General features: G+C 30.2%; 1 protein-coding gene across 2 annotated transcripts; it reads left to right on the top strand.

The window, feature by feature from the left end:
- On the top strand, nucleotides 1-4,327 carry LOC132737568 (uncharacterized). 2 transcript variants are annotated; one of them, XM_060724871.1, is made up of 3 exons: nucleotides 1-136; nucleotides 996-1,130; nucleotides 2,893-4,327. In XM_060724871.1, exons 2-3 carry the CDS (start codon nucleotides 1,055-1,057, stop codon nucleotides 4,179-4,181), a joined length of 1,365 nt encoding a protein of 454 aa, XP_060580854.1. In that variant the 5' UTR covers nucleotides 1-136; nucleotides 996-1,054; the 3' UTR covers nucleotides 4,182-4,327. The 2 variants fall into 2 exon arrangements, with proteins under 2 accessions (XP_060580854.1, XP_060580853.1); XM_060724870.1 differs by lacking the exon at nucleotides 1-136 and having other exon boundaries at nucleotides 147-1,130.
- Nucleotides 4,328-14,194: the final 9,867 nt, after the last annotated feature.

The following is a 14,194-nucleotide window of genomic DNA, read 5'->3' as shown; positions in this document are numbered from 1 at the left end:
AACACGACTTGAATTGTATGTAGATACTTGTCATGCAACTATGATTACTGAATTACACTAGCGTGACAGTCGATGTAGCTGTGTGATATACTGTATTGAAAAAAACTGGAATTTTGTTTATTTTTGTGTTTATGTGGTAAATATTAAATGACATTACTTTTTTTATTACTCTAAATGGACATAACATTCCGACATGGAACAATCAATATGCTTTCTTATAATTATATTTTTTGGATGGACCATTACATCATTTATATGTCATTTCTATGCTAAACTGTTTTTGGCTGAGTCTACCTTAGAAGCGACAAAAGTGTATGGAAATGTTCTTTATTTATCAGGAATGCAGATTTCTATAATACTTTTATCAATGTATAGAGAGAATAAAAGCAAAAGCCCGAGAAGCAAAGTTTTAATTTTGACAATGCATGCATGTGCGACCATTGCTACAAATTGGAGTATCGCAATATCGCATGCAGCATCAACGTTTGCGATAAAGCTTATGGAACCTCTCACCGGTGCTATAGCTCAAAAATTAATTATTGGGGTGAGATTATCGTGTTTACAATGTTTAAGTATTCCTCTTGTCATTATTGGAGCTGTCATTTTTGCTGACGAATCGAACCATACTACGATCTCTATATCTTCAGGAAGTATTTTGGCTTTTACCTCAAACATCTTTCTGGCATTTCGCAATGTTTATATCAAACAGAAACACTTGTCAAATACTAACATTATTCAAAGAGATAACAGATTGATATCTGACGTTTTTGGTATTAGTGTGACAGGAATAGTTTTCCTACTTATTCTAACAAAAAACGATATTTCCTTGAAACATTTTTGGTATATGTATTTACTAGTTACAACGTCTGCAGTTTTTCATACAACATATACTTACATATCTACGGTTTTAGTTCTCAAACATTTTACCGTTGTTGGTCATGCATTTGGCAATATTCTTAAGAGGTTAATTGTAATAGCCTTACTGTACGTCGTAGGATCTCGAAGTGCAACCGCTTGGAACTTTATCGGACTCATTATCTGCACAGCTGGCTTAATGCTGTATGCTGGGTCAAAGGTAGACACATCAAAGGAGATTGTTTACAACACTGAAACTGCTTTTAGATATTCAGGTAAATTTTTTTATAATATTTATGTCACAAAAGTGTATTTCTAAAAACTTAAATAGAGGGTTACAATGTGATTTTATGATACTTTAAAATGACTTTATGCCCACGCAAGTCCAAATGGTCAGTGAACAGGTGAAAACAAATTAACCTGACATTTTTTCCATTATTGTGTTCAATTTTATATTTTACTTTGAAAATATAATCAATTATCCACGTGACCAAGAAAAATTCATGTTGATATTGTCAAGAATGTATCTATAATGATCAATTCTAAAAAAGATGTTTTATAATTTAGGTCGTTTTCTTTTAAAGTAAACATTTTTTATCGAATATTGGTCGAACAATATTTTTAGATATATTACTAATCTAACACAAATTGACAGCGAACAAATGCGAATGATGCATGTACTAAATCATTGCTTAATGGATAAAACCTTAATTAAAATAGCAAAATGATATTTTGTTTAGGAACATTTTATTTTATATGAGTACCATTTTCATGTTTGTAAAATAAAAGGGACTGTTTATGTCAATTGTCACTTTTTTAACAGACAAAAGAATTTTATTGATGAAAAATTTAATGAAAATATTTCATTTGATTCAAAATATATACAGAAGGCAAGGTTTTTCAAATAGAATCGTCTGGAAACGCGCTATGCAAATCCTTCTCGCTACAATTAAACATGTCCCTTGTTGTTTTCTCGTCTACGGTAAGTATCTTCCCCATTGCCTCTAGTTTTTATTTCTTTGATTACTCCCCACCCCCCCCCCGGTCTCCTGTCCCCTTCCCCTTTGTGGGCCTATTTTTATTTTCTTTGAATTCCTAATCAGTTACAAATTAATTATCATTTAATGATTAACCTGTCCGTGCTCTGTCTTTGCCCTGTCCTGTTTTTGTTTGGGGGTCCCCCTGGGCTCCTTGCCATTGGTTCTTGTTGCTGGGTCATGTGGGGGTTGCGTTCATTGAACGCCGCCTTTCCTTGTTGATCTTGTTTATCATATTTTTCAATATAACTCGGTATAGTTTGCCATACCAAATTATGTAAATGTTCAAGACAATGGCGAAAATTAAATACAAGAGCAAAAATAAAAATTCTAACGACAAAAGTTCTTTGAAAATATTTTAACTTGTGAAAAATAGATGAATATTTCTGATTATAATGTTTTTTAAAAGCCATATCTGTTGAAAACCATTGATTGTTCAAAATATTTGCCGATAAACGGCGCCATTTTGAAAAAGCACCAAATTGAAAATCAAATATTTAAAAATAGCATCGTGAAATATTATAAATTCTTTACATTATACAATTGAATAACGTTTTTTCCTCAGTAAAATCAATGTCTATTTTGTCATTGAAAATGCATAAATTTAAAAAAAGGTTATGAAACTTGGGTCTATTTTCAGATATGAGCAGTCAATTTTTACCTTAACACCGGAAAATATCTAATTTTATTGCAAATCTATAAATTTGTTACTTTTTAAAGTAAAATTTGATATTGAAATGTAGCCGGGATTAAAATCAGCAATTGTTTGATCGATTTATCAAATTATTATCTTGAAATTTGATTTCAATTAATACGTGATTGAACGAAGACATCTTCTTTCGTAAAATTGGTTGGGACCCAAGACCATTCTATTTGAAAGACCCTGATGGAAGTATTAAGATTTAGTAGTCCCATTAAATCTTTGAAGGCAATCTCTAGTTCTATAAATAATTCAAAAATAAATATAATGATAAGCTACATGTTATACCTTTTGTTTCAGATATGGCTAAATGGAAAAATATAATCTTGCTAGTATCAATGGTTATAACACTGTTATTACTGATATCCCAATTACAAACATACAGACTACCATGTAGTCACGTGTTATTTTCAAGGGAAAACAAAGAGCGAACTGTGCACAACTTTAATGATGTTTCCAAAGAGCAATCGTATGAGTCAGAAATCAAACCTTTATCACTTTCCCAAAGTCTCAACTTTAGTCTTGAAGAGTTTTATGCTACGGATCTCACAACCTACCCTGAGCAGGCTAATAAACTCTCTCCTCTTTTGACAAAACGATCAGATGTCATTGCTGAAGCTCAGAGAATTCATATGAACATATTTAGTACTCTTCTAAAGGGATATAAGTATGCAATGTTGTTTGATTATTCACCATCAGAAAACAAAGGTGACGCTGCTATTGTTGTAGGTGAAGCAACTCTGTTGCGAAGATTAAATATAGATGTTGTATTTGCGTGTTCAACCGCACATTGTGGCAAACATTTAGATTACGCAGAAAAATTAAGTAAGAACTACAGCAGTACTGAACTTGTGATTCTTTTGCACGGGGGTGGTAATATAATAGGATACCATTACGAGGATAAGAGGCGGTTTGAAGAAATTCCACATTTCAAAGCATTCAATATAATCATGTTTCCACAGAGTATTTTTCACCGAGGAGACACTGAACATATTGAGTTATGTAAAAAAGTTTATTCATCCCACCCTAGTTTAACATTCATATGGAGAGATTCTGTATCGTACAAATTAGGTAAAAGATTGTTCCCGAACGTTAGATCTTTGCTTTCCCCTGATATTGTCTTCCAATTAGGACCAGTGAAAAGATTTATGGATCCGACTCAAGACATACTATGGATAAAACGAACTGATGCAGAAACGCCTGTTTACGATGCGCCAAAATCTGCGGGAAAGTACCGCATGCATGTAGCAGATTGGAAACTGTGGTCAACACCAAAAGGTACTTCCCCAATGGAAGACTCGTATTTGATGACAGCTAACGGTATGATGTTTCTCTCCAGAGGACGAGTTGTAGTAACAGATCGTCTCCATGGATTTATATTGTGTACACTTTTGAATATCCCTCATGTATTTATTGACAATAAGCAGCATAAGTTATCAAATTATCATAATACATGGACGCATGGTCTCGAAAATTTAATAATGGCTACTTCTAGTGCAGACGCTGTCGTTCAGGCACAATATCTTCTTAAAAAGCTCGATAAAGAATTGCCTAAAATTACAGGATATTACAAAAATACTGGTTATTAAAATGCACTATTATTCTAACAACAAGGTGGAAATGGAATGAAAGAACGGCAAAACAAACCATAAATGAAAATAACACATTAATTTGGCATCTTCATGGTCGTTTAGAATTACTAATTGAAATAAAAATAGTAAAGATGTTTATTCGCTGTATTGTTTCTTTTGAACACAAAAACGAAATTCTGAAACAGAAAATTGCATTTCAGGTAAGATTCTCCAAATGATCTCTTTAACTAACTGTAAACTTTACAATGTAGGCCACTCATATGCCTTAAAAGACACCTGTATGCAAAATTTAAGCACAGTTTTCCTTGTGTTTACCAGTAATGTACATTTTCATGAACTAAAGCTTGATAATTAGAAGGGCTTTATTTCAAAAATAAAGAAACTGTAAAGAATCTATGATATCATCCATATAAAAATATTTTCTCATTAAATCATTATAATGATGAAACAAATACGATAAAGTAACATTCAGCTTAAAATCCACAAATGCAAAAATGATTGTTTTTATTCAAAATTTATGAAATATGCACAAAAGTGTTACCCTACCCCGACCGTTTTTACATCGTGTTTGACTATTTTCCTACATAGAGCACCTAATAAAAAATCTCTGAAAACTACCAAATTGAGGGGCTGTTTTCAACGTTTCCTTAAATTTTTTCAACAGTATATCGGTTAGCCTTGTAAAATATTAAATAATTTTACCATTTAGTTTTGATTTGACTTCGAAAATATCAGTTACTATATTCTTTTGTTTGATTTAGCATTATTCATTATTTAGCAAATAAATATGAAAACTACAAATAAAAACACAATGTAAACGTTAGAAACAACAAAACAAACAAACAAAATAACAAAAACAACGACACAATCCAATATGATATCTACGAATTACACACTTATATGAAAATATCCATTATAAAAGAACGCCGTTAAAAAGTCGGTAAAATCTTAAACCTGAGTAATTGTGAATTTATGTTTAGCATAAATACATCGTGTGAAACTGTCTATACAGTGAGCGTATAATATTTATAGTTCGTTGGGATATATTGTAATGATAGCAATATGCTTTAATCCCGGGATATAACGAAATACTGAATGCTTTTAAATGAAATAAATTTTCTAAAGTTTAAAATCGGCATATCGTGGGAATATCTTCAGGTAAATATATACAGTTAACATTTTAATTTCTCTGATACATATATTTTGTACAACTATTATTTCAGTTTTCTTTATTATTACATAAACTTTAATTGTTAAATATCTTTATTTTTTAATTCTATGTTGAAACAAAACAAAACAAACTGTTAATCAAACAAAAAAAAAAGAATCAAGATCCGGTGTTATTTTTATTTTGAAATTATCATTAAATAGTAAACCATGACATTTAATGATTTTATACACGGAATGATTGTTCAGTTGTAATCATTTGAATTAATTTTTGTTTGCTTGCTTGTTTGTTTGATTGGATTTTTCATCACACCGACACAGTATATGTTATATGACGACGTGCGTCAGCTTTGCTGGTGGAGGAAGACCTCAGGTGCCTCTCCATTCATTATTTAAGTCCCGACAGGAACCTGAGCAGAAACACCGAATTGTATTTGAAATTTATATACACGCAAGTCTAAACTTTGACAGTATGATAGTATGATTCACACTTAAGGCAGTTTAAATCATCCGAAACACTGAAACACTTCAAAATTGTGGACATTGAAATATTATAAAACTATTAAAAATCAATTGTAAACAATTGGAAACAATACAATTGGAATCATGGGAGAACCCTTTGACACAGATGTTTTGATAACCCGCAGAAACATGAAAAACAAACTAAAACACTTATCATTGGTAAATGTTTTTTTATCTTTGATTGACACATTCTACTGTTACGGCATTTAATACATAAACTTTTCAAAGGTGTTATATACTTGACTTTTTGCCATCTAGTGCTTGAAAAAAGTGCTTTGTTTCTGCCATACATGCCGAATAAATGCTTACGAGAATAAAATAAACATTTTAAGAAAGGTCCGCCAGTTTTTTAACAAAAGGTAGATATAAGGATAAATCAATAATTTTTATAACGCATATCGTTTGATTGTAATATTTAGGTTTATATGGACCTGGATGTCGACTAACAATCGATTTTGAGACGTGTTTCTATACATGTACTTTCCTGCTATTTATTGATTTTGCTGCATGAAAATATTTTACGACAATCAAATGATTTTACTGCATGACAATATTTTATTGCCATCAAATGATTTTGCTGAATGAAAATATTTTATTGCCATCAATTGATTTTGCTGCATGTAAATATTTTACGGCCATCAAAATATTTCGCTGCATGTAAATATTTTACGACAATCAAATGATTTTGCTTCATGAAAATATTTTATTGCCATCAAATGATTTTGCTGCATGAAAATATTTTATTGCCATCAATTGATTTTGTGGCATGTTAATATTTTACGGCCAACAAACGATTTTGCTGCATGTAAATATTTAACAACAATCAAATGATTTTGCTGCATGACAATATTTTATTGCCATCAATTGATTTTGCTGCATGAAAATATTTTATTGCCATCAATTGATTTTGTGGCATGTAAATATATTACGGCCTTAAAATGATTTTGCTGCATGTAAATTGTTTACGGCAAATAAATAGTTTTGCTGCATGAAAATATTTTATTGCCATCAATTGATTTTGTGGCATGTAAATATATTACGGCCTTAAAATAATTTTGCTGCATGTAAATTGTTTACGGCAATTAAAAAGTTTTGCTGCATGAAAATATTTTATTGCCATCAATTGATTTTGTGGCACGTAAATATATTACGGCCTTATAATGATTTTGCTGCATGCAAATTGTTTACGGCAATCAAATGGTTTTGCTGCATGAAAATATTTTATTGCCATCAATTGATTTTTGTGGCACGTAAATATATAACGGCCTTATAATGATTTTGCTGCATGCAAATTGTTTACGGCAAGTAAATGGTTTTGCTGCATGAAAATATTTTATTGCCATCAATTGATTTTGTGGCATGTAAAATATTTTACGGCCATTAAATGATTTTGCTGCATGTAAATTGTTTACGGCAATAAAATGGTTTTGCTGCATGCAAACATAAAACGGCAATCAATAGATTTTGCTGCGTGTAAATATTTTACGGCCATAAATTGACTTTGCTGCATGTAAATATAGTACGGCAACAATTGATTTCGCGGCTTGTAAATATATTACGGCCATCAATTGATTTGGTTGCATGAAATATTTTACGGCCATCAATTTATTTTATGGCATGTAAATATATAACGGCATCAATTGAATTTTGCGGCATCAATTGATTTTTGATGCATGTAAATATTACGGCCATAAATTGATATTGCTGCATGTGAATATAAAATAGCCATCAAATGATTTCACTGATGTTAGTATATTATGATTTCACTGCATGTAAATATCAAATCAATGATTTCGTTGCATGTCAATTTATAACGGCCATTAATTATTTTTTTCGCTGTATGTTATTGTACTTTACTGCATGTAAATATTTTACGGCAATCCAATAATTTTGCTACATGTTAATATTTTACAGCAATCAAATAGTTTTGCAGCATGTAAATATTTAACCGCCATCAAATGATTTTACTGTATGTAAATATTTTACGGCAATTAAATATTTTGCTACATGTAAATATTTTACGGCCATCAAATGATTTTGCTGCATGTAAATATTTTACAGCCATCAAATGATTTTACTATATGTAGATATTTTACAGCAATCAAATGATTTTGCTGCATGTAAACATTTTACGACCATCATATTTTTTGGAGCATGTAAATATATAACAGCCATCAACCGAATTTACTGCATGTTACTTTATAACGGCCATCAATTGATTATTCTGCATGTATATATCATATGACCTTCAGTTAATTTCGTTACATATAAATATTTAACGACCTTTAGTTAAATTCGTAATATGTAAATAGTTTGCAGCCACCAATTCATTTTGTTGCATGTTACTATAAAACAGCCAACAATTGATGTTTCTGTACAGCCATCAATTTCTTTTGCTGCATGTCAATATTTACGACCATCAATTGATTTGCTGCATGTAAAGATATAGTACGGCATCATTGATTTCGCTGCATGAAAATATATTACGACCACCAAATGATGTCGCTGCATGTAACTGAGTAACGGCCATGAAATGATTTTGCTGCATGACAATGTATAACAGCCATAAATTGATTTATTTTCTACATGTAAATATTTTACGGCCGCCATAAATTGATGTTCCTGCAAGTAAATGTATTATGGCCATCAATTGATTTCGTTGAATGTTAATGTATGAAGAGCATGAATTGGTTTTGCTGCATGTAAATGTTTTCCGGCAGTCCATTGTATATGTTGCATGTAAATGCTGACATTGAAACTTATAAAAACAAATCAATAAAAACAAACCAATACCAGTTCCTCAATTCTTATAAATTATAGAATTCTCAGTAAAAACCTGCATCTTTTTTTACATCAAAATGACCAACACATTTTATAACACAAAGGATGACCTTCTCAGATGACCGGAAAGGACATTACTTTACTAATATAGGGATAATAATCAAACAAGGTTGACAGGTAAGATTAAAAAAGTACAACAACAACAATAAACACAAAAAACTCATCTGGTAAAAAATCAATAAAAACAAATAATATATCATTAACGACAATTTACAATGTCTAGAATAATTACGAATTTAATAAAAATTTTATTAAACAATTTCAAAATTTAAATGAAAAAAATCTCTCTTCTAAAAAGAGTTCATTTGGTAAGACGTAGTAAACTTAGTATTGAACAATTTATAATTGAAAGGTTGGTCCATGTCGTAATATATCATATATTTTCATCAGTTGTTTGTTTGTGCCAAATAATTCCAAATAATCCAACAGTTTCATGTTTGTTTAAAACATTCAATACACATACATAAAGCAAGTACAACATTTCATATCTACGTTTTCTGTAACAAAGACGTACGATTACTGTAGAGTTATAATAAACATGGATAAAACAATTTCAGAGAAACAAGTATTAGCATTTACAAAAATGCTTGGAATCGCCGTTCAGCCAGGAATATAGAAAAAAATTATTTTATTTCTTGCCCAATACCTTTATTGTATGTGGTCAACACATAAAACCAACACATGTTCTTGCTTTACTCTACCATTCCGTACAAGTCAAAATAGTTTGACGTGCATAGCTAGATTCTGATATATTTTTTGTTCTGTGTCAGAATCTGCGAGGTAAATACCGCAATGACTAAACGAGTAGTGCAATTAGTTGGACTACATGCGCCACTTTATCAGTTCACCAATCGGCAAAAATAATTAGCTACTTGCGCAATTAAAAACAGTTACTTGCTGCACATTAAAATTGATGTCTATGATTTTTTTAAATCTTGCATTCTGTATGGTATTTACTTTCTACATGTATACTCAGTCAACTGCTAAGCGAAGTTTTTTTTCTTTTTGAAACGGACTATAACTAACCTGCTTATAGGTATGACGCAATAAAAACTGTCATGATATTAAACTCGCTCAGATGAAAGTATTTATTAAGTTTTTATTGGTTTTTTTCTAAGTGCATGTTTAGGACAGGAACAAAATATCCTCTTATTTTGACTACATTCTTTAATCAGAAATGGCAAAAAATATTGCAATGTGAGGTGTTTATTCTGCATAAGCCTACATACTGGTACTGCGTTCGTACATTGATTATGGTATTTTTTAGTTGTAAGAATAAGTAACCCGACAAAATGGCGGTTGGGCGAGTTCATTTACGCATCCCTTGTTGAAGTTTTTTGACGTCCTTTTTTTTTCATCATGTGATATGTAATTATTCCCTTTGATTGGCTCAAGGCAGGCGACGTACAGGTATAACTGTTAAAATCTTGTTTATTGTATATATTGTCGTCCAGGAACGGCGATGATATTTTTTGGATTCATAAAACAGGTAAATGTGTTGTATTGTCGATTTAATTTTATCAATGAAAATATTTATCAAAAGATTGGAAGATGAAAATTTATAATAAATATTATATAATTAATCAATATTCTTTTAGTGAACTAAAATAAGGTTGCATGTATTTCTTTTCAGTAGACAGTCAAAAGTTTAATCATTTTATCAATTCTTTTACGTTTTGATTAAAATGCTTAAAAAATAAAAATTGAATTAACATATGTTTAGCAAAGGGACATAATAAAATAAGGAATGCCTGAGTAAGCATAAATATAAACAAAAAATTTAAAACACACGGTAAATGAATTATAAGCAAGAAAATGTCCATTTTTTAAATTTATTCAAACATGTAAACGGTGAAATGTAAAACGTTACAGTATATACTCAACATCACTAATTCCGCGTCATCACTTATTTCACGGTAATGGCATATTTTTATGTGACCAGTGTTAAAATTGGTCAGAATTGACATAATATTCAAACACATAAACAACAAAGTTTTTGTGCAAAATATTTAAATCTATAGATTTTTACGTAAATCAGAACAACATTTTACAATCTTCTGCAAAAAGCAACAATAGTCTGTTAAATTTGTGCATACATATGAAACAATCGTCATTTTCTAAATGTTCTTGTTTGTGGACAAAATAATATTTAAGTTACAATGTAAAGATACTTTTAATATTTAAAATTATGCAAAATAACATGTAATAATTTGAACAAAAACATGAAAAAAATGAAATAAAACACCATTACCGCGATTTTAATGATGACATGCCGTTTTCAAAATGGCCGACTTATGGTCTACGTCTGGCTCATTTAAACTGATTTTGACTAAATATATTTTTGTTTCCTTGTGTCATACAGCAGAATTTACCTATATGCGACAGGTTATGTCAATTTTTGTACCATAAGTTTTATGTATTGTTTTTTTTCTTGCTTCAATGCGTTAGGTACCGTGAACTAAGAGGAGCACATATTACTAATGTATGTTCAATCATTCAAAATAAATCAACACAAAAATTATTGTTTTAAAATATATTTCATTGGATAGAAAATATAATATTCCGAAGAACTTATTCAATAAATAATTATTCATGATTGAAAGCAAATTTTGATATTTTAAATAAAAAATGAAAAATGAATGTTTGATTTAAATGTTTGCTACAATAAGCATTGTATCATATCATAGTAGAAATAAATATTGATAACATATTTATTTTCATTTTGCAAATATGGCTACATTAGCACATAAGCATGGATGGGCATTTGACTATTGTTACAGTTTTACTGAAGACCAACATGATCTGTCGTAAATAAAACTGATATTTCTATATCAAGTGTTATCAAGGTCTGACATGTTGCTAAAGAAACAAGCTACCTTTATTATGTGACGAAAACCTTGTAACATCATTATCTTGTTAAAGCATTTAATCTATAATCCCAAAATAAGATGTGAAAAGTCATTTTTATCCAACCATAAGTATAAATATGTATTGAAAATAACATGACAACAAGAGTAGGTTAATTTTGTAATGTTGATTTAATGGTAAAAAGAAATATAAAAACACACTACAAGGCAGGGCAAGGTTCACAGAACGCAGTTTATGACAATTCAAGACTTATAGAATTACTGCAGAAGATACTCCATTGGGCTTTTGATAAAAGTCAGATGCTGAGGAAATAATAAAAGATGGTATACATATTGTAATAGTCAAGTATTCTAACATGCAAACAAAAGTAAGAATAGTCCAAGAAACGTTATGTTATAGACATTGACACGGAAAAAAAGTTTCACATTCAAACAGATGGAAGAATTAATGGAGAATTAAATTTTTAAAAAGAATTTAGATTTTATAATAAAATTATCAAATATATAGAACACAAACTAAAGTCAAACACGAAAAATGAATAAAACGACCATAGGGAAGGAGATTTAAATGAAAATGAAATAGCAATAACCATAACAGAAAAACAAAACGATGACAGTCAAGACGGTGATTGTTTCAGGGTTTTAAATCAATATTCTTTTTAGTGAATTAAAAAAGTAGACAGTCAAAAGTTAAATCGTTTAATCAATTCTTTTACTTTTTGATTAAAAGGATTAAAAAATAAAAAATGAATTTAAATATGTTTAGAAAAAGGAAATAATAAGACATAGAAGTGCCTTAGTTAGGATTAAAATGTAAACGGTGTAAACGGTGCATTGTGACTCACCTGTCACAATGCAACTATGCATAAATTAGCACAAAAGCATGGACAGGCATTTGAAATATTGTTATAAAATATAGACTTAAGCATCAATTGTATAATTTGAAGTTGTATTGAAGATAAAAATAAAAGTGATATATCTATATCAAATATAATCAAGTTTTGAGATGTTGTTAAAATTCGGTTTGAATGTAACAAGATATCTTCACAATGTGACAAAAACCTTGTAGCATCATTATCTTGTTAAAGCATTTTATCTATTAAACCAAAATAAGATAAGAAAAGTGATTTTTATCCAACCATAAGTATAAATAATATATTGGAAATAACACTCAAAATGACAACAAGAGTAGGTTCATTTTGTAATGTGGATCTAATAGTAAAAAAGAAATATAAAACACACTACAAGGCAGGGCAAGGTTCACAGAATGCAGCCTATGACTGTATTCAAGACTTATAGAATCACTCCAAAGATACTCTATTTGGCTTTTAATAAATGTAAGATGCATCGGAAATCATAAAAGGTGGTATACATTTTGTAATAGTCAAGTATTCTTACATGCAAAGAAAAGTAAGAAAAGTACAAGAAACGTGATGTTGTAGACAAGAGCACGGAAACAAAGTTTCAAATTCAAACAGATGGAAGAACTAATGGAGTATTAAAATTTTAAAAAGAATCTGAATTAAGAAACATTTTGAAATAAAAATTATCAACTATATAGAACACAAACTAAAGACAAACAGGAAAAAGGAATAAAACGACCATAGAGAAGGAGATTTAAATGAAATTGAAATAGCAATAACCATAACAGAATACAAAACGATGACAGTCAAAACTCTGAATGTTTACCGGTTTTATAAAATGGTTTGGGATAAAATGAAAAACACTATATTACCAATAAATCATTCGTTTTTCACTTGACGAAAAAAAATAAAAGAAATCCTATCTTTTGCTTTTCAACACCTAACAAGCTTACTACAAATTTACCAAACTTTAGACCTATTGACTTTTTAGACATGGACACTTCATTTGCAAAAAGAGCCCCGCATAGGTCAATGCACTAATGCGAATTCGTTTTTAAATAATCTATTTTAAAATGAATCACAAATAATATTTAAATCAAAGAAGATATACCTTCACGAGTCCTCATTTCTTTCATTTCTGTCATCAACTTTATATTAAGTGACTACCAAGGCGAAGAGATTTACACCTATACATGTATTTACTCCTATTTCGTTTTAACTTTAGTTAAGATCTGGATATCAATATAAGCTATATAAGTTTGCTCTTGTCATAAGACTCCTTTCACCCTCATGTCCGCTCTAGGTTTCTTGAGTGTGTCGAGGGCCGCGTCCTGTGAACGTTGCCTTTGCCTTGTTGATCTTTATTCTTGTGTTTTTTTAGATATTTATATATTCTTGTAGAAGAAGAGATCAATTTTGCATGTATATATACTGGCTCTTAAAACAAAAACGTTTGTTTTTAAATGACGAAAATTAAAAGAAACATACAAATAATATTACTAGTTACCAGTTCTTCAAAGGAACAATATGAACTACGAGTTTGTATGTACATGTAGAGTATGTGATCCGACCCTTGGGCAGAACCTTTTCGCACCAAAACATTGATTTTAGTTACTTTTGTAGGGCTCTTTCTGGGCGATGATACATATACGCCAAATAATTAAGATCTGGACTTTGTAGGAGTATTCAAGAAGACATACTGAGTCATGTCAATAGGTTTTCTACCTGAAGTAGGCCAATATTGACCCCG

This window comes from Ruditapes philippinarum, unplaced genomic scaffold (genome assembly GCF_026571515.1).
Source record: "Ruditapes philippinarum isolate M1 unplaced genomic scaffold, ASM2657151v2 ctg2019_1_1_1_1, whole genome shotgun sequence".
Taxonomy (NCBI): domain Eukaryota; kingdom Metazoa; phylum Mollusca; class Bivalvia; order Venerida; family Veneridae; genus Ruditapes; species Ruditapes philippinarum.
Note: the sequence above shows the minus strand (reverse complement) of the source record. Positions and strands in the feature narration are given on the sequence as shown.

Bases quoted from the DNA above. Each gene is read 5' to 3' on its own strand.
- LOC132737568 (XM_060724870.1), top strand. From the start codon at position 194: ATGGAACAATCAATATGCTTTCTTATAATTATATTTTTTGGATGGACC. The intron at 1,131-2,892 runs GTAAATTTTTTT...CTTTTGTTTCAG, and splicing joins AACTGCTTTTAGATATTCAG to ATATGGCTAAATGGAAAAAT.